The following is a 24,190-nucleotide window of genomic DNA, read 5'->3' on the forward strand; positions in this document are numbered from 1 at the left end:
ATCGAGTAAAATACAACCGGGGTTAATCATCACATTGAGAAATGCTTTGTTTTCCATACAGTCTTACGAGTCATTTATTTTAATTTGTGGTTCACAAATAAGGAACTTTGTAATAAAAAATCAGTACATATAATACTTAAAACTTTGCTTAGCACTACAATTCTTCACATGGTATCTTGTTTCTACCACACTAAATCAATGACGAAAGACGAAACCTATGGTAATGGATTAAAAATACTACTTAACAGCAGGTTTCATTTAATAGAGTCTATGGATAAACTCCGGATCGTATGGTCAGTATAATATAAAATTTCGGATCAACGAAGGAAAACACATTAGGAACTAAAATACCTTTTTATTTCTATTTGTATGATATCCGGTCAGAAGGACCCAAAGATATGTTAGATCCGGCTTGGCGGACCGCAATTATTTGAAGGACCAATAAAATGTATAATATTTAAAAACTCATACTTCGATAGCTGAGCAGGTGGAGCCCATACATTGATTTTCTAAGGAATAACTCTTAGTCGTTTGGGAAAAATAAAAATACGAATGAGATCACAAAACATAATATTAGGAAAAAAGGGCACACAATTAGAGCAAAATACAAGTGTTAAAATGATTTTCTTCTTCTGTTAAATTGTCCAAAAATGTCCGAATTAGTTGAGGATTTTTAAATCTTGGTTGAAAAGAAGATTGTCTTTAGTTGCGAAGGACCATAATAAGAATGATGAAACACTGTTACCTTGCACCGTCCATTGTCTGATACCTCGACACACATGAAGTTGGGTTGGTTGTAGTTCGACCTGGGTTGATTCCAAGGAACGTTGCGCTGGTGGAGTCCTTGCTGAGGGATGAAGATTCCACCTTCACTTGACACTGTTTTCGGTTCACTCACGAACGTTGCGACAAAGTTACTTTTGGCTCGTTAACCAAATAATGTCCGGCTCGAAGGGACTGTTAACTGCTATAGAACGGCTTGCGGTTCACAAGAGACAAGACAAAGGGACACGGCCCGAACTTGGTTAGAGCTGGTGTTGACGTACAACCTATCGAGACGGAGTCGAAGAACTGGAGAGATGCCTTGGGGAGCTTTTCTTGTCCGCGTCCTGGACGCCTGATTGGTCGGCAGAAGTCACCTCATACCACGTGACGATCGGACCACTATAGATTTGGAATGCAGGTGGGTGTGTGTGTGTGTGTGTGTGTGTGTGTGTGTGTGTGTGTGTGTGTGTGTGTGTGTGTGTGTGTGTGTGTGTGTGTGTGTGTGTGTGTGTGTGTGTGTGTGTGTGTGTGTGTGTGTACAAAGATAAGTGGAAATAGATGGCTTATAATAAAAATGGTATCGGACAATGGTGGGCAAAGAGCAGTTCTAAATAACATACAATTCTAATTATTAGTAAAAATTATATTAATGCGTAAAATTTGATTAATTGATATGACTAATTATGAAAACCTAACATTTCCCGCCTACTTGAAACATTATAAGGTTTCAAGAGAAAAAGAAAAAAAATAAAATCTTGGCTATGGAATAAGATACATATGGTAATAACACACTTAGTCTAAAGTTGATAAAACCAAATATATAAAACATAGTTAACACAAAGTTACAAACAAAACTCTTGAAAACAAAACTGTTTATTTACATTTGTCATTCCATAGGAAGTGGAAAGACCTTGACAACTGGTCTAGTGAGAACACCATTAATTGTTTTTAAGGTGATCACTCTTACTATTCCATCTGCACCAGGATGCGTTTTGATGACACGTCCCATTGGCCAGGTTAAAGGTGGTGACGGAGCTTGGATGAGCACTAGGTCGCCCACTTGTATGTTAGGCTGTGGTGATGTCCACTTGGAGCGCTGCTGCAGCGAATGAAGATATTCTAGATGCCATCGCTTCCAAATCCTCTGATGGAAGGCTTGTATCAAGTGCCAATGACGTAGTCTGTTGGTCGGAGTGTTGTGGTGGTCAGCTTCCGGTAGAGCGGCAAGCGGAGTCCCAATCAAAAAATGACCTGGAGTCAAGGCTGATAGGTCTGATGGATCAGCGCTGAGTGGAGTTAACGGCCTTGAGTTAAGCATGGCTTCAACCTGAACCGTTAACGTCATGAATTCAGGAAGAGTTAAGATTGTTTCTCCCATTACTCTTCGGAGATGGTGTTTAGCACTTTTTACGGCACTTTCCCAGAGTCCGCCTTGATGAGGGGCAGCTGGAGGATTAAAACGAAAGTCTATGCCCTTTAAACTCGCAAAATGTGAAATTTTGTCCATAGCCGTTGAGGCTTTCACGGTTTCACTTAATATTTTTTTCAAAGATGATTCTGCACCAATGAAGTTAGTTCCGCAGTCTGAATAGATTGTTGAGCACAGACCGCGTCGTGATACAAAACGGGTTAATGCTGCTAAAAAACCTTCAGTGTTTAAATCTGTCACTAACTCAATGTGCACAGCCTTGGTTACCATGCATATAAAAATACACAAATAGACTTTTATTTGTCTAAGAGCTTTAAGATGATGCACTCGCGCACAAAAGGGTCCGGCGTAGTCTACTCCTGTAGACTGAAATGGCCTTGAGGGTGTAACCCGAGAGGCAGGTAGGTCACCCATCAGTGGTGTTCTATTTCTAGGCTTGTGACGAAAGCACGTAGTACATTTGAAAATACGTGAACGTATGGCACTGCGAGCAGAGATGATCCATATCTCTTGTGAGAGAAGAGCCTGAGTCAGCTGTGGTCCGAAATGCAGGTGTATCCGGTGGTAGTAATCGATAATCAAGTTTACTACTGGGTGTTGTTTTGGTAGTAGCACGGGGTGTCGTGACTCATAGTTTAGATGGCTATTTTTAGCCGGCCGCCTACGCGAATAACATCCGCCTCATCGATGAAAGGCTGCAATTTCCGGATTGCGTTGTTACACTGCTCATTCTTTTTTAACAACAAATATTCTGAAGAAAAAGCTGTTTGCTGTACAAGCTTAAAGATTTTTTGTTTAGCTGTTTTCAATTCAATAACAGACAATAGTTTTGATTTGTCAGTTGAAGATCCATTTTTACAATTGTTGATGAATCTTAAAATATAGGCCATAATTCTGATCAATTTATTCCAAGAGGAAAATTTGGTGAATATTTCCCAATGTTCAACAATAGAGCTTTGTAATACGCTCAGAGGAGTCTCTTTAGTTTCTCTCTCGATTTCCCTTTTATCTTCAAAGAAGGTGAAATGAGGCCAAGTTTGTCGGTCCAGTTTTAGCCACTGGGGACCTTCGAACCATAGTGTATGGTTTTTCAATTGTGATGCTAATAGGCCACGTGATCCGACGTCACTCGGACTGTCGCTTGATGTGACATAATTCCAAAACCGTGACGGAAATGTGTTCTGAATTTCTGCCACTCTATTTGCTACATATGTTTTCAACTGATACGGTGGTGTTTTTTATCCAATGTAGAGCTACGGTTGAGTCACTCCATAACATGACATGATTGAAAGTAATATTGCTGAATTGTTGAATGCAATAAGTAGCTAATTTTGACAGCAGATGTGCCTGCGCAGAGTTCAAGGCGTGGTATTGTGATCTTATTTAATGGAGATACTCTAGTTTTCGACATGACTTGTCTTATCACTGGGGCCTCATTCATTTGGTTACACTTGATAAAAATGACGGCTGCGACGCCTTTTTCAGACGCGTCACAAAACCCATGAAGTTCTACGCTGCTTGCGGCGTGGAGGGGAAATACGCGATCGATTTTGATGTCACCCAGATGATCCCGTGTGTCGTTCACAAACAATAGCCATTTTTCAGCTAGTTCAGGTGGCAATTGTTCGTCCCATTGGAGCCCTCGTGTCCAAAGGAGCTGCATAAAACTTTTCGCTACCATTATCAGTGGTGATAAAAAGCCGCACGGGTCATACAATCTGGCTATCAAACTTAACACATGTCTCTTAGTTAAGCTACCTCTCTGATGTTTGAAATTGTAGCGAAAGCAATCTTCAACTGGATCCCAATGGAGTCCTAAAATAGAGAACTGCGTAGATTTTGAGTCCTGCAGAAAGCGAGGCGTCTCACGATGAGTAGCTGGTAGTCTGTCCAGAAGTCGGGGTTCGTTCGAAGCCCATTTTCTCAACTCGAATCCTCCCTTCGCCAGTAGCTGGATGAGTTGGTCTTGCAGTTGGATAGCTGATTCTAGTGAAGCACTTCCTGTCACAATGTCATCTATGTAGGTGTGATGCTTCAATGCGTAGGCTGCGTCCGGGAAGGCGTGTCCTTCGTCCTCTGCTAGCCGCGAGAGTGTCTTGATTGCTAAATATGGAGAACTGTTCATCCCATATGTCACTGTTGTTAGCTTAAAAGTAGATATCTCCTGTTCCGGAGTATCTCGCCACAAGATTAACTGAAAGTTTTGATCTTCAGGATGCACTAAGATCTGTCGATACATTTGTTTTATATCACATGAAAACACTATAGCGTGAGAGCGGAAGTTTATTAAAATACTGGAAATGTCTGGTTGTAGTTTCCTTCCAGTTAGTAGCACGTCGTTCAAGGACAAACCTGAAGTGGTCTTGTTGCTTGCGTCAAAAACAGTCCTTAGCTTGGTAGTAGAGCTGCTTTCCTTTATTACTCCGTGGTGGGGTAAATAGTAGTGCGGTTCGTCGGCGTGATGTTTATCCAAAAGTGTCATATGACCTGTTGCTTTGTAGTCTTTCATAAAATTCCTGTACAGTTCAGCGAACTGTAGTTGGGTTTGAAACTTCCTTTCTAAGGATACAAAACGTCTTTCTGCAGCTGCTCGAGATGAGCCTAAACAGCTGGGTTCTGTTTTGAACGGTAATCTAACAACATACCGTCCGTCTCCATTTCGCGTATGAGTACTATCAAAAAGTTCATCACACTTTGTTTCTTCAATGCTTTTGTGATTGATGATAGGCGGTTCCTCTTGAACCCAAAATTTTTGTAACGCTGTGTGAAGCGAGTTGTCGTGAGTAGACAAAAGTGCAATCGAATAGTTACTAACTGGCTCTGTGGGGGTGACACAAGGAGCTGTTCCCATAAGTATGAAGCCGAACTGAGTGCCGATCAGGTGTGGCAGTCCCGGTCCTAAACTATGATTTTCTTGTGTGAAGACAGTGGGTATTATGGATCCACCCAACAATACATCAATGCCGCAAGGGGTGTCAAAAGTCGGATCTGCTAAGGTGTAATGCTTAACTAGATGCGACAACTCTGGACTTATTTTCGCCCTTGGGAGGTTTACAGATATTTTATCCAAGATGTGGAACTCCTGATCAGGAGCTATGAGCTGACCTGACAAAGTGTTGACTTGAAGAGATAACATGCCACGTGTGTTAGAGGCATGCTGTGATAAACCAGCAATTTGAATGTTTGAATGATAACGTCTTGCTCCTAGCAATGAGGCTGCCTGACACGTTATCAGATTACAAGTACTTCCGGAATCCAGTAATCCGCGGAAAACATGGGACTGTCCATTTTCAGCAGTTAGTTTCACTAAGATGGTACCTAAGAGTACCGTTGAATGTTGTGGCGGATGCACAGGTGGCAGCGTCTTAGTCGTAGACAGCGTGACTGGAGTGGGACTCGTGACGTCAGCTGGAGGAGGTGTTCCCGCTACTCTCGGCTGTGGTATCGATCGATGATGAGTCGTGTTGTGACGTCGCTCCACAGCTGATTGATGACGTGTCGAGTATTGATTGCTTGCTTCACTTCGCTCAGTCGCGCCTGGCTGGAGATGTAGCAATGTGTGATGTCGTTTGCGACACCGTTTACAAGTATGCGATGATTGACATTGAGGCAAATTATGATCTCTCAAGCACGAGAAGCATTTTCGTTCTCGTTTTACAAGTTGAAACCTTTCAGCTGGTGAAAGCTTTAGAAATGTGGGACAAACATGGATTTTGTGATCAGAGTTACCACAAGCAAAACAACTGCTACTATTTATATTGTGAGCTGTTACTAAAGCGGTGGGTTTGTGTTTGTCTTCAAACCGCGTGACCTTTTGAGATCGCTGATTGAAAGCTTTAACTGGAGCTTTCTTTGCTGACGAGTGGAGGTCTGCATCTTCACTCATGTTACATTCTGTGTTCAGAAACAAGATTATGTCTTTGACTGTAGGCAAAGTGTGTGTTTCCTCTTCGTTCGAGGACCTAAAAGATTCTAGACGTTTGCGTAAATCTCCATCTAATTTACGAAGTAACAATGCTGAAAGCAAAGGGTTGGCTTGTGTGGTTACGTCACACTCAATGGCCTTCAAAGCCTCACTGTGTTCATGGAAAGTGTTCACGAATGTTCTGAGTCCTCGTACTGACTGACTGCTAACATCGGGTAAATCTATCAAATGATTCAAATTTAGAGTAACCAAGCGTCTTGTTGAGTGATAACGCTGACGTAAGATATTGTACACAATTAGATAATTTGCTGTACTAATGTTGAAATTCTTGATTAAAGCGAGGGGTTCGCCAGAAAGAATCGAGAGCAAATATTGGAATTTGACTACACTTGTTAAGGCGGTGTTGCGATGCACAGTGCTATCATACAAGTTGATAAAGGATACCCACTTGGCGGGGTCGCCAGAGAAGTGGTGAAGCTCTAGGCGCGGCAGATTGATATGTGACAGCGTCGCTAGGGGGGTTTGCCGCTCACTGTGTACCGACGGTGTTGACGGCGCTTCCTCAGGAGACATAGCGGACTCTATCAAACCAGAAATCTGAACGAAAAGATCGTTAATTTCGTCTTGATCCGTAGAGAGTCTTTCCACGGACAATTCTTCTGTCGTTGCAACCTCCACGATCCTAGCTAAATTAGCTTCGAAGTCATTCCGTTTTTTTGGAAACTTCGCTCAGATAGCTGTTTAACGTACGTTGAACAACAGGAGTTAAAGGGATTTCGCTCTTAACTATTTTTTCAACTTCTTTTAGAATTTTGGTAAATCTATTCTTAACTAGCAGCGTCAACCTTTCATAGGTACTGACTTTGATTGGAGCCATGATTGGTTAGTGAATATTTAACTTAAAACATGAAATTACTACAGCAAACTAAATAACCAACTAAATTATAATCAATGACAATTATGAGAAATTAATTAACCCTTAATAATGTAACAATATTTCAAATAAACAATACACAATAAAAATCATCAATCACCTATGATAATTGGTTACACAATATTTCCAGAGACGTTGTAGTTAAACACTAATACAAGATATTTCAATTTCCTCTCATAATAAATTCTTACTTAATTATTATGACAATCACAAATGAGATACAATAGTTGGCAAAACAATAAATGTTGCAAGTGTAATGCAATGTAGTGTATAGACAATGGATGTAAGGTATAAGATGTGTCAATGTTTGTTTACAAACAATGCGTTTAAAATTGTAGTGTGGTATGTAAGAGTAGTGAGGGGATGAGTGTTCAAGATGGCCGCGCGTCGCTTGGGGACGCTAACTTTTGGCGCTACAAATACTAGTCTCTTACACAATGGAAACACAATGTCTTATTTTCCAACACCAAATAAAGTTTATTTCTCCATAGTCTGATGAAAATCCGAGTCGACAGGACCAAAAATTATGTATGATATCCGGTCAGAAGGACCCAAAGATATGTTAGATCCGGCTTGGCGGACCGCAATTATTCGAAGGACCAATAAAATGTATAATATTTAAAAACTCATACTTCGATAGCTGAGCAGGTGGAGCCCATACATTGATTTTCTAAGGAATAACTCTTAGTCGTTTGGGAAAAATAAAAATACGAATGAGATCACAAAACATAATATTAGGAAAAAAGGGCACACAATTAGAGCAAAATACAAGTGTTAAAATGATTTTCTTCTTCTGTTAAATTGTCCAAAAATGTCCGAATTAGTTGAGGATTTTTAAATCTTGGTTGAAAAGAAGATTGTCTTTAGTTGCGAAGGACCATAATAAGAATGATGAAACACTGTTACCTTGCACCGTCCATTGTCTGATACCTCGACACACATGAAGTTGGGTTGGTTGTAGTTTGACCTGGGTTGATTCCAAGGAACGTTGCGCTGGTGGAGTCCTTGCTGAGGGATGAAGATTCCACCTTCACTTGACACTATTTTCGGTTCGCTCACGAACTTGCGACAAAGTTACTTTTGGCTCGTTAACCAAATAATGTCCGGCTCGAAGGGACTGTTAACTGCCATAGAACGGCTTGCGGTTCACAAGAGACAAGACAAAGGGATACGGCCCTGAACTTGGTTAGAGCTGGTGTTGACGTACAACCTAGCGAGACGGAGTCTTAAGAAGAACTGGAGAGATGCCTTGGGGAGCCTTTCTTGTCCGCGTCCTGGACACCTGATTGGTCGGCAGAAGTCACCTCATACCACGTGACGATCGGACCACTATAGATTTGGAATGCAGGTGTGTGTGTGTGTGTGTGTGTGTGTGTGTGTGTGTGTGTTGTGTGTGTGTGTGTGTGTGTGTGTGTGTGTGTGTGTGTACAAAGACAAGTGGAAATAGATGGCTTATAATAAAAATGGTATCGGACAATGGTGGGCAAAGAGCAGTTCTAAATAACATACAATTCTAATTATTAGTAAAAACTATATTAATACGTAAAATTTTATTAATTGATATGACTAAATATGAAAACCTAACACTATTCATACTGCTTAAGCGACTAAAATAAACTTTTTTCATGTTCAATCCGTGTCAAAACATTGCTAAGTAATTAATTTTGAAGTTATATCTATTTTGGTTTAGCATTAAGAAAGCTCCATATATTTGAATGACGTGTTGATGCAATGTTTTGCACAATTGATCATACCTTTGTTACTAACATATCCTATAGTAGCTGTGGTAAGTTCGGAATAACAGTAATTATGTTTACTCTAATTGAATCTAGTACCACAGCTTTGGTGAGCATCTCATTTAAAATAAGTGTAATTTATTTTGCTGGCCATAAAACCCATATAATTGTTTATATAAACAGTCCTGACATGAACCTATTTAGGTGTATATTCTTAACGCAAAGATGATACGTTAAAAGTATTTATCTTTAACTAGCGGGCCCGGCGCGCTTTGCTGCGCATTTCAATAATTTTTTGCAAAAGTTGCCCGCGGCTTCGCACGCAATTTCCCGTTGAAAACAGTACACTATATTCACTTATTCTTTTTCTATCACATTCTAAACATTGCTGAGATAATTGATAGTCGTTCCATCGTGAGCCTCTTGGGCGTATTATGAAGGTATGTACCATATTCCTGCCTCTATCTAGCTGTTACCCACGGCTTCGCACGCAAATCTTAAGAACCGAAGTCCTTATATTACTTAGTAAATTTTTTTTTTTACTATAATAAATTTTAGATTAAATTAGTTATATCTCCGATGCCACGATTGAGCTTGCTTTGTTGTCTCGATCGAGAGAATATGTACACACGGAGTTTTGAGAACCATACTTCTGTCAAAAAAAACAACTAAGGTTGATTTTATAACATTCTTTATATTTGTAGCCAACGTAAGATAGTAATTATGATATCTGCATTGCTCTTCTGATCAAGCATGAGCATGGTTTATATTAAGGGGAGGCGGTACCCCAGAAAAATATTTTTTTCACATTTTTTTTTTATTTTTTTAAAATGTTAAGCGGCTTTTTCTGCACACAATGATATATAATACATGTATATTTGAAAATTGTAAACCTACAGAAAAAAAAGTTTTAAAATATGCTTACATCATGTTTCAGGAAGAAATTTGTGACAGCGCTTGCGTTATTCACACATGTACTATTATACATATGACCTTTTATTTTTGTGTGCTATAATTTGCTTTTGTTGTGTTGGCAGGCCTGAAAACTAACTTCTATTTCATCAGCTTTGAGTTCTGCTTCTGACTTTATACTGTTTTGTTTATTGTTTTGCTTAGTGTTTTTGGTGCTTTGTGAAGTGATATAGTGAGTGTTAGTTAGTAATTTATATTTATTATTGCTAACAAGATTGTTTATGTATAAAATATGCCTCGTGTTAAAAGTAGTTATGCTAAACCCGTAAAGGAGTTGGTGGTATGAAAAGAAAACCAGCCAGTCCTAACCCTAATGAGATGTCAAAAGATGAGTCTTACCCTAGGCCTGAAATGTCAACACAATCTCAGTCAAGCTCTTCAAAGAAAATAAACATAGATAAGTATGAGATGTTTAATTGTGATGAAAAACTATGACAATGAAATTATTAACATGCAAATTTTATCAGATCAACTTTTTTAGTTCATCACTTTGTAAAAATTGCAAGAAAAGTGGTTTACAAGTGCGTGCTGCTCAACATTTTGGCCTGGCTTTTGAGATGGAGATTTTATTGTTGCCATTGTAAATATGTACATAAAATTTAATAGTTCTAGGAATATTAATTTAGAAAAAAAGACTCTATTTGATGTAAATATTAGACTAGTGTATGGACTGAGGTCTATCGGGAAAGGTATGGCTGCAGGCAAAATGTTATGTGGCGTAATGAATCTTCCGCAACCTCCAACAAAACCGTTTCGATATAATAAATTTTTTAAAAGACAAGGCTAAAACAGGTAATGGATGAATCCATGAAAACTGCTGTGGATGAGGCTGTTGAGGAAAATAAAACCTTAGGTAAGAACGAACGCGACTTAAAAGTAGGTATTGATGGCACTTGGCAACGGCGTGGCTTTAGCTCTCTAAACGGAATTGTTACTTGTACAAGTGTTGACACAGGAAAAGTTATGGACATAGAAGTGTTATCTAAATTTTGTAATATGTTTGGACAAACAACAACATGAGGCTATTTGTTCGGCAAATTAATCAAGGCTCGAGCGGAGGTATGGAGTCAGCTGGAGCCTTAGCTATTTTTCACCGATCAGTAAATAAGTATAATGTTAGGTACTTAGAGTATTTAGGTGATGGAGATACAAATAGTTTCAAAACTATTGCAGACAGTAAACCTTATGGTGAAGTGGAAATACAGAAAACTGGAGTGTATAGGCCATATTCAAAAGAGAATGGGGTCTAGGCTAAGGAAACTAAAAAGAGACTCAAAAGGCCGTAACACTTTCTGATGGCGGCAAACTAGGTGGAAAGAATAGACTAACAGATGGCATAATTGATCAATTGCAAAACCTATTATGGAAATGCTATTAGGAAAAAATACTGATAAACCTACAGAACATGAAGGCAGCGGTTTGGGCCATATATTTTCATAAACTTTCGACGGACGACAATCCTCAGCATGGCCTTTGCCCGTCAGGAGAAAATACATGGTGTAAATACAACAAGGCAAAGCACACTAAAGAGCCATATTCTCATAAGAACAGCATTCCTTCAGCTATAATGTTAGCCTTGAAACCAATCTTTCAGGCTTTAGCAAATCCTGACCTTCTTCGAAAATGTTTACACTGGTAAGACGCAGAATGTCAATGAAAGCATCAATAATGTCATCTGGTCTAGAGTGCCAAAAAAAGATTTTTGTGACATTGAACACACTTGAGTTTGGTGCTTATGATGCTATTTCTACTTTTAATGATGGCAACATAGCAAAATGCAAAATGCTTAGAGCAGTAGGCATTGAACCTTGCAAGAGGACAATTGACGCAATGAAAAGTTTTGACTACGAGCGAGTGCGACGAGCAAATTGTGCGATAAGTGACTTTCAAAGACAAGCAAGGAGACAAACCAGGAATTTAAAAAGAAGGGATTGAGGAGGATTTTGAAGAGGAGCCTGCATATGATCCAGGAATGCACTAATGCTACGGTAAATAAATTGCATGTTTTTTTCTATAATTTTGTTATTGTTTACTCTATTTGTGGCTGGGTATAAGTTCTATTTCATAATTTTCTCTGTTATTTCTCTTATAAATGTATTTCTAAACTCAAAAATGTTTGAAATAATATAGCCTAATTAATTTTTTTTGTATTATCTTTCACTCCGTTATGACTATAGGCCTAAACCCGCATCGCGTTACTTTTGATATACAAATTTTCCAATATAGATAATTCTAAATATTAAAAGCATATATAGCCTATTCTATTAATATAAAGATCACATTTAATTATAAAAAACCAATTACATATCATATATAGGTAAAAATATTATATAACATAGCTAAATAGGTCATTATATTCGTTTTTTTTGCGATTTCCCGCAAATTTACTTTTTTACAGTTTTTGCACACAAAGGTACCACGTTTCTCAGAAACTACTTGGACAATCAACTTGAAACTTTTACACACATTTATATAGGTATTTTGGCACCTACTGAGTTTTTTTGAGATGCCTCCTATATATAATTAGGTACCTAAAAAAAATATTCTAAATTCCAAGTTTGATATTTCAATATGGGTTTGAAAAAAAAATCATAAAAAATTTATTTTTTAAGATACAAGCACCAAAAAAACTCAGTAGTTGCTTAAATACCTATATATGGTGTATAAAAAAATTTAGGTTGATTGGTCCATTAGTTTCTGAGATAATGGTACCTATGTTAACATTACAAAGATAGGGGTACCGCCTCCCCTTAAATAAATATTGCAGTTAAAGGTGAATTTTTACGTCAAATTTGAATTGTATTATCTGGATAGTAAAGTCTATGTTTAACAGTGATTGCAGAAACAGTTTAAAACAAAATTTGTCGTTTCTCTTAAGCTTACTCTATGCTTTAAAACTATAAGTGTAATATATGTTTACAAAGAACAGCTGATTAAAAATTTGAAAAGACGTTAACATATGTTTGCTGCAATGCATTTCTTATGGGTATTTCTGTAACCAGTGGGGCGGAATCCTGAATCGGGAAAGGGATGGGCATAGCTTATAAACCTTCTCCGTGGAAAAATACATATACGTACAAATTTTCATCATGATCGGTCCAATAGTTCACGATTCCATAAAGGACAAACATACAAACATTCATTTTTATATATATAGACTGATCATTTGTCTCAATGATTTATTACAAAAATAAACACGTGAAATCAGGTGACTACTCCGCATTGGTCGAAACAACGAGACAATATAATTTTATATCACCTGAGATGGCCTGATCGGTATCTCTCTCTCTCTCTCTCTCTCTCTCTCTCTCTCTCTCTCTCTGGTCTGTCTGTGTGGTGAGGGAGGGGTATCTCAAAAACCTTCTTGGCCTCGGTTACATTTTGTGAGTCCCTTTAGATTTTTGTTGTTGATCGTTTGGTCTTGGACAGATGTGGGTTTCCTCGTAACCACTTTATCCCAATCAAATGCCTATAACTGTTGGTGTAAAGAGTATCTACAATGTTAGCTGTGACTCTAGCTACGGACACCGAATCGACACATGAGGGACCCTCCGGAGGATGTTATTGTTCCATATAAACCTTTCTGTAAACTATGTACCTCCTCAATCACATCTTTCTAAATTTTTAGTTGATTGTTATCTTTTTAGTATAGTTTGATTAATTGGCCCTTCTACCCCAGATGTAGCAGTTTTATTTTAATTCTCTCATCTTACACGATTGTCCTTATTGTGGTGCAACAGATTTCCGGTTGAGATATTTTTTGTAAGTGTACTTTAAAATAACAACCCTTGTGACAAATTCTCTAGAGTTATAACATTTAGTTTTAGATCCATCCACTAGGAAGTACATACAATATTAATAATAAATATAATATCACATTCCTGGTATTTCCAAAACTTATTTGTTTTAAACATATACAATTGAGGAAACTACTAATGGTTCTATTCTAAATCAATATCAGACTACGCAGTGCTGATACCCATCAACAAGTCTGATTGATGTTTACTAAGGTAATGTGTAGCTTACAACCCTTTGATCTTCAACGAGTTTGCCTTTGTAAATATGTTTTCTTTAACCAGACTCATGGGTTGACTGTTCATCCAATCAAGGAATGGGTTTTAAAAACTCAGGATAAATTTATGTGAAGCAAATCCACCATTTTACAGTTTTTTAATTAACTGAGTGTTGTAGTGTTAATCACTCGAAGAGCTGCAAAACATTTAATTTTTAATAACAAGGAACAAAAATAAAAAGTTTAGAAAAAAAGTGTTAAAAGGTTTACTTATATTGTGTTATACATTTTTAATTTTTTGTTTATCCGTTCCGCTATATCAGAAACATACTATGCCGGGCTATAGACTTGAAATTCTCAATGAAACCTCAGCGAAGACAGTTGCAAAACACATGCTGTAGCGTACTCCTACCCTGGTTGTAGGTAGTCATATTATAATATATTTTTATATACTTAAAATAAAAAATGTTCTTGCTGTAAGTTTAATAACACGAATATGAGGATTTCCTTTTAAGTTTAATAAGTTAACATAGTAGATAACATACAATATCGTAATATTTTAACATGTTGTTTATAATTATTAAACCACCCCCCCCCCCCCCCACCCCCCCCCCCCCCCACCCCCCCCCCCCCCCACCCCCCCCCCCCCCCACCCCCCCCCCCCCCCACCCCCCCCCCCCCCCACATCTTTTTAAATTTCACAATACAATTGCAATTCCAGGAGTGCCAATGGCTGAATGGCTAAGATTTTGGACTTTGAATCTGTTTTAGAGATAGTGCAACATCAAATCCTGTAAGTGACCGTAACACTTTTTATCAGTAACATAGACCTGGAACTGTACCAACTCTCTCCTTTATTAATTTGCAAAGACTCTCGCACAGGGTAGTAGCCCGTGAGGCTTAAAAGGGGAACGGCCTCTTAAAATTTGCAAATATCCGAATACAGCCTGGGTTTTATTAACAGATTAACTATCATGAAATAAAATTTAGATTAACCCTACATCGGGCGCTAAACGGAGTTTTCCTCCGTGTATTTTTTTATTATTAAAAATAGAACTACTTTTCTGATGTTGGCAGTCGTTTCCCGCAGTTTTACTTCACGAGCATCTTTCGGGGAAGCGAAACAATAGGCCTCCCCGCTTATCTTTGTCAAAATCTGTCAGTATGAGGTCTACTTCCGTGCGAGACTGGACGATTCCTCCGTGAGCGCCCGATGTCGTGTTTGTAGTCCTTGGACGAAATCTCCATGAGCGCCATATAGTGTTTAGTTTTTATGGAGTAATAATCCGTGTGCGAATAAATGTGTGACCCGTGATGGTTTCTTTTTAAGTTTTACAATATATTTTATATGAATTTTGTGAAATGGAGAATGAAGACGAGAGACTTGTCAGTACAGTACCCGTGTGCTAGGGAAACATTTCAGTACTGTTTATGGAGTGAACATTTTCGTTATAAGAACCAGAAGGAAAATGTTTTGAAACTTTGTGTAGTGTAAAAAAAATTTTTAGTAAAGAATAAATTTTCATTTTAGAATAATAATTGACATTACAATTGTATAATATCTCAAGAATTGAAGTAAGTTGTTTTTGTAAGAAGTTAAAAACTAAGTTTAATTTCCATATATTATTACAGAAGGTTAAACATTTTTACAATTAATTGCATTATTCCTTAAAATAAATTATGTTGTTATTATACAATAACATTTTTTTAAATTTTCAAAATTCTTATTTGGAAAATTTATGAACATAAGAGAGTAATTTTTATTTAAATTCTAAAAAAGAATATATTACATTGTAATTAAATCAGTATGAATATTTAAACAAATAAAAACAGTTTAAACGACTATAATATCCATTATTCGCTAACCTGGAGGAAACCTCCGTGAGCGCCTGATGGTGTTTCTAATTTTAAGCGCCTGATGGAGGGTTAACAATAACCAATCACATATGACAGACAGTACTCACTCTGGCTCTGCGAGATAACAGGATTTCTGTGACCCCGGGACTTTTCTCTTCGGAATTTTACTTCACACAAACAATACGGGTGTAATAGAAATTCATTGTTTGGCATATATTAATAAAGACTTTAAATAAATGATTCGATTGTTCTAAACTGTACAATTGTTCGGCTTAATTCCCCATATGCTTATTACTTAGTCGGGATTATTGCAGAGTTTATTATAGAAAGAAACGTGTCTTTTACAGAAATTTAAGTAAATTGATAGTGATTTAAATGAAAAATGTATAAGAGAAACATGAATATTTAGAATTAATTTACATGGTAAAAAATTCTATCCTTAAAAATAAGCTATCAGTGATTCTTAATTAAATAATTCAGTAATTCATATTTACGTTAATTTTACTAACATATACTCCTGACCTTCCAGGTAAACATAAAATAGGTACAGTAAAACCCATGTGCCACTTAGATCTAGGTAGCTAACTGGACACAGTCATGATTAAATTATGCGATCAATATGATAAAATCATAATTATAAATACTATATATGATGCCTAGGAGGCGATTGAATTATTTCTTTTCAAAATTGGTACAAAGATGTGCGTGTTTAGTCATTATTCTAAGTTTCATCAGTAAATTTTAATACGCATTAAATATGTGGTTTTCTTTTGTAAAACAGAAAACACAAATCAATCAAACAATCGGAATCATTAGTGCGTAATTTATTTGAGATTTCAAAAAATTTGTCGACACACATCTTTTTACTAAACATTTTAAACATCGTATTATAAATCATGTAAATATTACTGATATAATTTTCCTAGACCGGTCTAATTATTGTTTCAAGTAAAAGCAAGGCCATATTAATTGCATGTTGAAAGAAATTTGTGTTAAGTTAGGCCGGTTTTTCAATAAAATTTTTGAATAATAAAATGAGGAATATTGTATTATAGTAGAGAATAAATTTCTAGTACAGAAGAGCGTTATTTTAATGAAGCTACTTACTTTTATGTAAATGTTAATATAAATTAAAAAAACAATGTTGTTAATATAAATTAGTACTAGTTTTCAATAGTTTTGTACAACTATAAAATAATATATATATATATATATATATATATATATATATATATATATATTATATAGAGAGAGAGAGAGAGAGAGAGAGTAAAATATCACACGATTGTGCTAAATTTTTATAAATCTCTTTGTTCTGCGATTTTCTTGATGCCATCATAGTTACCCATGAGACCAATGTAAATAATTTCACGAACCCTCAGCCGCCAAACTCCCATGGAGTGACATGCACCATAATTGAACTCGCTGTTGCCTATATTGAAACATAGGTTTATGCAAAATTTCAAGTGCATAAGTAAATTTGTTCTCGATATATCGAGTAGATATACAGACAGGCAGCCAGAAATAAAATGTTTCCAACTCATCAAGTGTAATGCTTCGCTAACGTTCAACCAATTAATATTTTTGAATGGAACAACACATATATTCTAAACGCACAGGTCACCTTCCTGGCATTATTTATTACTGGAGGGTAATAAAATAGGTGATAGTAAAGATTTCGCAATGAAAGTATTTAATTAGAAGAGCAGATTTCAAATTAATGGCGACATTCTCTGGAAGCTAGTTGGCACAATGCAGCAACAACTTGGCAGAGTTTGTAGTTGTCACAGATAATGAAATAGAGTGCACTGTTTGTTTTTTTTCCTTTTTTGTTTCATATGCACAATCAAGTTACATATATTACAGCTCAGAGTAATACCTTTGATAACCAAGTAATTCTCTCTGAAACTAATGATAAAGGGCCACTTACTTAATTGCTAATATTGTGAAAACACACTGCCTTAGTTTACATTACTCGTTATTTAATACACGTTCCGTTCTAGTTTTGGTATGGGCATAACAATTAGGATCTCGTAGAGAATAGTAATATAAATTTTACAATTAAAATAGTTCAAATTGACTATTACCATGTTAAAAATGTTTCTACAGAATTTAAATAGAACACAGACTTAGATCAGGTACAAAAAAATAATATTTATTGTGCTTGTATAACTCTGATCTAAAACTACTGTTTCATCTTAAATTGAATAGTATATTAGATAGATAGAAGACCAAATAAAATTTTTTATTCGTCCTATAATCACATTGTGGACGGAATTTTGAAACTGTAAATCGAAATGTACTTTAAAAGTACAAAAAGAGTTCATATTTACATAATACAGCATATTAGTCACTATAAAATTTATGATTTACTTTTTTCAATTGTTTTTTTAATTTTTTTCGCTAGAAGATGAGTACAGGGGGAAATGTATAGAATCGCAATGAATCAGACGTTCAAGTCACTAATGGCTATATAGTTTTAATAAATTATATAATACAATTTATTATATTTCTTGTAAATGATAAGCATAATATATATCACCCTCACCAAAGTTCTCAGAGGTTCTGAACTGGCAAGACTTCATTAGAACGCCCACGTATTCTAATTTATGTTTCAGCCAAATATAAACTGAATATTTTTACAAGGAGGGTTATGCCGATTACTGCAATAATAGATTATACAGGTTGGGCAAATGTATTATTTAGACATTACATTAAAATTACATTATAAAGATTTAAATGTAATTAATTTTATACTTTAAAATAAAATATTTTCATTTTATTTTGACAGTATAGAATATAGCATCAGTCAGATAGCGTTAATTGTTGTCAATATACTGCGCTTTCAGACTATGAATTATTTTTAACCTCTATTCCGGAATACTGAATGGCAAGTTCGCGATCGCTTGGAGAACATTGTTCTTTAATTAATACAATCCTTATAAAACATTAATTTGAGATAGGTCCCATAAAAAATAATCGCAAGGAGCTAAATCATGCAACCGTGCTGACCAATGTTAAATCAACTCTTATTGATGTCCTCGAAGTGTTTCTGTAAAACTGCCATTGACACTCGCTCTGTATGTTTCTGTTGCACCGCCCTGATGGGACCATAATTCCCCCACATCCATCTCATTGTGAGTAGGCAAGAAAAACTCTTGAATCATACGGATGTGACGGTCAGAATCGTCCGAAACTAACTGTTCGTTTTTTTGGATTACAGTTGTTCCATCATTGTCTCTCTCTGTTAACTGTTTTAGGATATAGATTGAAACCACATTAAACCTTCACGTTATATATTATATTGATCGAAAGAAAGTCAATAATGATCTATTATAGGATGAATAAACCCAAGGAAGGAACATGTGTTACTAAGAAATAGAATGGCGTTTAGGATTTATTAGAAATCCGTAATATTTATTTAGAACAAACAGTTTCCTAATAATTGCATAATTATAGTAACGTGACAATAATAACATAGCGATTATATTTCACTGCAGCATTAGTCAGAATTTGAATAAAACCTTAAACATAAATAACAAGACAAAACATTCAGTAGTGTGTTAAGCACTTGACTGTATTTGCTCTACTCTCTATCCGCAGTTGTGAAACAGCAGTCACCCTTTTACTTCGCTTAGACGATTCGTTCTGTAGAAGCTCTCGTGCAAGCCATTATTGTGTTTAGCATTTGGCTATGTTTACTCTACTGTCCACCCATAATTGTGACACAGCATTCATCCATAAATGTAGTCAGACGTTTCAATATGTGCAAGCTCCCTTACAAGTCATTATTTAATTTAGCACTTAGATATGTTTGCTCTACTGTCCACCATAGTTGTGACATAGCAGTCATCCATAAATGTAGTCAGACGATTCAATATGTGCAAGCTCCCTTACAAGTCATTATTCAATTTAGCACTTAGATATGTTTGCTCTACTGTCCACCATAGTTGTGACATAGCAGTCATCCATAAATGTAGTCAGACGTTTCAATATGTGCAAGCTCCCTTACAAGTCATTATTTAATTTAGCACTTAGATATGTTTGCTCTACTGTCCACCATAGTTGTGACATAGCAGTCATCCATAAATGTAGTCAGACGATTCAATATGTGCAAGCTCCCTTACAAGTCATTATTTAATTTAGCACTTAGATATGTTTGCTCTACTGTCCACCATAGTTGTGACATAGCAGTCATCCATAAATGTAGTCAGACGTTTCAATATGTGCAAGCTCCCTTACAAGTCATTATTTAATTTAGCACTTAGATATGTTTGCTCTACTGTCCACCATAGTTGTGACATAGCAGTCATCCATAAATGTAGTCAGACGATTCAATATGTGCAAGCTCCCTTACAAGTCATTATTTAATTTAGCACTTAGATATGTTTGCTCTACTGTCCACCATAGTTGTGACATAGCAGTCATCCATAAATGTAGTCAGACGTTTCAATATGTGCAAGCTCCCTTACAAGTCATTATTTAATTTAGCACTTAGATATGTTTGCTCTACTGTCCACCATAGTTGTGACATAGCAGTCATCCATAAATGTAGTCAGACGATTCAATATGTGCAAGCTCCCTTACAAGTCATTATTCAATTTAGCACTTAGATATGTTTGCTCTACTGTCCACCATAGTTGTGACATAGCAGTCATCCATAAATGTAGTCAGACGTTTCAATATGTGCAAGCTCCCTTACAAGTCATTATTTAATTTAGCACTTAGATATGTTTGCTCTACTGTCCACCATAGTTGTGACATAGCAGTCATCCATAAATGTAGTCAGACGATTCAATATGTGCAAGCTCCCTTACAAGTCATTATTCAATTTAGCACTTAGATATGTTTGCTCTATTCTCCACGCGCAGTTGTGACATAGCGTTCAACCCATTACAGTGCTTCGGATCTACATTTTGTACTAGCCCTCTTGAATTTTTTTTTTTTTTTTTTTGACTGGGGGATGCTTGATCTGCTTTCTACTCATATATATGACACGGCTGTCAACCATAACTCTACCCAAACACCTCAATGTGTACAAACCCGAATAAAATTCATTATTGTGTTTAGCATTTGGTTCCTCACTCTGTAAAATCTCCGTTACAAGTCATTATTGTTGTTGGCACTTGGTTTTTTTTTACTGTTCAATCCTTTTGACACGTCATAATCCATCATAGTAAACGGAAATTTCAACTTAACTCTGAAGCGTTCATGAACACCGGCAACTTCATTTTATACATGAAGTTCTTATTACTATCCTTACTCAACAGTGTATTGTTATTATCTATCCGCAGTTGCAACACACATGGCTTTTGATGTATTCAGACACATACATTAAAGGCCTTCTCACTTCAGTGCAACGCGATAGATTGTTTACAAAATCATGGCCAACTGTTTTCTATACAAGAAAGACATTTGAGCAAGGGTCACTAATTATTTTAAATGGGACGCGAAACAAACTTGCAATACAGGTTCTTTTTAAAGTGCAACAATATTCCTAAATAGGACAATATCAAACCTAATAAACTCTCATGGGTTATGTTACTTGTACGATAGGTAAAAATAAGTAGAGAAATAACACTCCTAGCACATCTAGTAGTAGCAAAATGAGATAATAAAATTTCTAAATCAGAGTTGTTTCAGCCGTTTTCTCAAACAAATAAATCCGTCAAAATCCTAGAGCGAAACGATACTACGGAATACTCAAGTCCAATACCGAGCTTATCTGAGACGTGAGACGTGATACAAGTATTGGCCAATGCTGGAGACACGGTCTGAATATCTGTCATCTTGCCAAGACATAGTGACAAATATTGTCTGCTTTTATAGATGTACTTTTCCTTAAATATGTTTTACAAAGAATACTTTGATACGTACTCACTTATTTGTAATTATTAAGTCAAATACATATATAGAAATAGTCAATAAGTTTATCACTTGCATAGTGATACGTGTATTTGTTAACAATACTAAACTTTTATTTTTTAATAGGTTGAAGGGAATCAACGAGTTCTTAGCATACAAGTAATATTTAACGTCAAAGTAAACATGGAATCAATGGTTTAGATAACCTATTCGAGATATCTGGTTTAAAGAGAAGTAGCATTTTGAAAACGAATTTCCCTCCATATAGCCTTAAAATAGATCATAAAACTACATTGCTATAAAGGCAACAATGATGATGCTTGTCACTTCATTAGATTTTGTAAGAGTTAGCAAATATTTTTACAATGGTCTTACGGGTATCCATGATGACAGCGACAAAATATCAGAATAAATAAGTTTTAATCAACACTGAGTACAACCATATGAGATTGAGACATATGAAATACATATAAATGTACTTTATATGCCACAAAACACACTATCATCTATTATAAATGTTATATGTAGACTTTTGATATAAAGTAAGAATAATAAATAATAGAGTCGAAAGCATATTGTTTTTTGTAATATTGCTGTTTATTTCGTACGTTAGAGAATAATTATATTTTGTTTTTTACTTTGAAATAAGGATTTTCCACAGAAAGAAGAAATGAAACCATCAAACTAATACACTGCTTAATAACAAGTAAAAAAATACAACATTTGGACTAAAAAATGTATTTGTAAATTACTGTAAACTATAATGTATGTATTTATCAATCATATTAATGTTTGTAACAGACAAATTGCCGCAACCAGCTTAAAGGTAGATATCTTTTGAGCAAGTAGAAAGCAAAAGATTTACTCCACAATTTATTAAATGTACTAAATCATTATTCCACTTGTGTGTTGGACACAAATTAAAAGGTGTTTACTATTAAAGGAATGCCGTAATTATGAAGCGTATAGTACTATACGATAATTAATAATTAGAGAAAAACGGATTGCCTAACAGTCTAATAAAAAGTTTTTATACCCTTTAGTTAAAACATAACAAATACTGTTACATATTAGCGTAACCGTAAGTTATGAATAGACAAATTTACTCGGAGTCAAATTTTAATTTGGATAAGTAAAAACATTTTAAAGTAATAAATGAATTTCCAACAATAGTTTGTTAATAAATCATAATCGAGAGTTGAATAACGCTTGTGACAAACTATAACATTGATATAACAACTGAAAGCCACAAACAGTCAGACCAAACCGTCTGTGGTGTGTTTAGCACTTGGCTATGTTTGTTCTACTCTCCACCGGCAGTTGTGACAACGGTCAACCATTACTGTACTCAACCACAAATAGTACAGGTTCATTCTGTACAATACTCGGCGGGAGTCATTCAAGTGTAACTTGGCGCACGTAATCACTCGATACTCAGATAATATTTGGAACCGCATCTATTACAGTTTAAATAATTATGCAGTTCTTCCTCATAATAGCTATAACGAAAGGGTAACATATTGTACTCTAGAGAAAAACACAATATTTATTTAAATTAAAAATTGACTGAATTAACACCTTAAAATTCCTTTGTTTGAAGGTTATTTTTGACGATGCAAGGATTGTGAAGGAAACAGGATTTTTCCGGACACCTGAAGAAGATATCAGATTTCAGATCTCAAAACGTAGTGTTACTGATTTCTTGTTTTTACTGAACGATGGCAAATGTCCGGAAAAATCCTGTTGCCGTAAAAGTGATAGTAATTAATATATCGTATTAACGTACACCTTATTTTACTTAAAAGTAGATCCTCTTCGAAATCTTTGTAGGGAGTCGAAAGGAAGTCGTATATTTAGGCTCCACTTCAAGTAGAATATTTAAAAAAACGATTAGTCATGCCATGTGTTTATATACAATGCATTCTGGCGGACAAATAAGGTTAGACCTGTCTGTATAATTAGATTCTGGTGCACCTTTTGATCTCCTCTTCACTGTCTCCCCCTTTTTAATTCCAGTCAAGAGTCATTGCCAGTTGAGTACATATCCTGAGCAATTCGTTTCTTAGTACAAATATGGTTACAACTTCCAGTGGAGAAAAGAGCAAACATAGCCAAACACTGGACACAATAACGGATTGAAAAGGATCTTTTTCAATGTGAGGGTGTCTGTGTCCGTGTTTAGTAATGGATGATATCACAGGGTCACAAATGCCAGGGGAATGTACAAGAACGCGACTAAGTGCTGACACGCATTAAAGTGCAAAAGGCAATCTCTGCATATATGTGTGCAGTACAAGTTTTTTTCTTTCACAAAATAGTTGGGGCTTTGTAAATCAAACACAATCAATCGCTGAACGCAGAAACGACTTCGATGGAATTTTAAAAAGTGCAGTTTGTTGTTCCCGAGTACAGGAATTATTTATAGCTGTGTGAAGTGTAAAGCAATCATAGCGAAGTACAAATAAACTGAATAACTTATTATAGATTATATTCACTTAAAATAAACATTGAAGTAGCAGTTATCATACATCGGATACGTAAAAGTGTACACTGACGCAAAATCTACACTTTTTTCATTAAGTAATTTAACACTATCTAAAGCCTATTCGCGCTACAATACTCATTATATTGTGAATATAGCTCTGTACCAACAATACGTTTACTAAACTTCTTAAACTTGAATTTATCTTAGGTT

At 35.9% G+C, this 24,190-nt stretch overlaps 1 protein-coding gene across 1 annotated transcript; it reads right to left on the minus strand.

The window, feature by feature from the left end:
- Positions 1-1,651: 1,651 nt before the first annotated feature.
- On the minus strand, positions 1,652-6,692 carry LOC124354637. The gene is made up of 3 exons (XM_046805256.1): positions 6,564-6,692; positions 3,591-5,735; positions 1,652-2,092 (listed from the first exon to the last, which is right to left on the minus strand). Exons 1-3 carry the CDS (start codon positions 6,690-6,692, stop codon positions 1,652-1,654), a joined length of 2,715 nt encoding a protein of 904 aa, XP_046661212.1.
- Between the last annotated feature and the right edge of the window lie 17,498 nt (positions 6,693-24,190).

This window comes from Homalodisca vitripennis, chromosome 1 (assembly GCF_021130785.1).
Source record: "Homalodisca vitripennis isolate AUS2020 chromosome 1, UT_GWSS_2.1, whole genome shotgun sequence".
NCBI classification, from domain to species: domain Eukaryota; kingdom Metazoa; phylum Arthropoda; class Insecta; order Hemiptera; family Cicadellidae; genus Homalodisca; species Homalodisca vitripennis.

What these genes read in the sequence shown, in the direction of transcription:
- LOC124354637 (XM_046805256.1), bottom strand. Translation starts at nt 6,692, where the DNA reads ATGTCTCCTGAGGAAGCGCCGTCAACACCGTCGGTACACAGTGAGCGG. An exon ending in CTGGCGACCCCGCCAAGTGG is followed by an intron (nt 5,736 to 6,563) that starts GTATCCTTTATC and finishes CTACATCTCCAG; the next exon opens with CCAGGCGCGACTGAGCGAAG. An exon ending in AAGTCATGTCGAAAACTAGA is followed by an intron (nt 2,093 to 3,590) that starts GTATCTCCATTA and finishes TTAACGGTTCAG; the next exon opens with GTTGAAGCCATGCTTAACTC.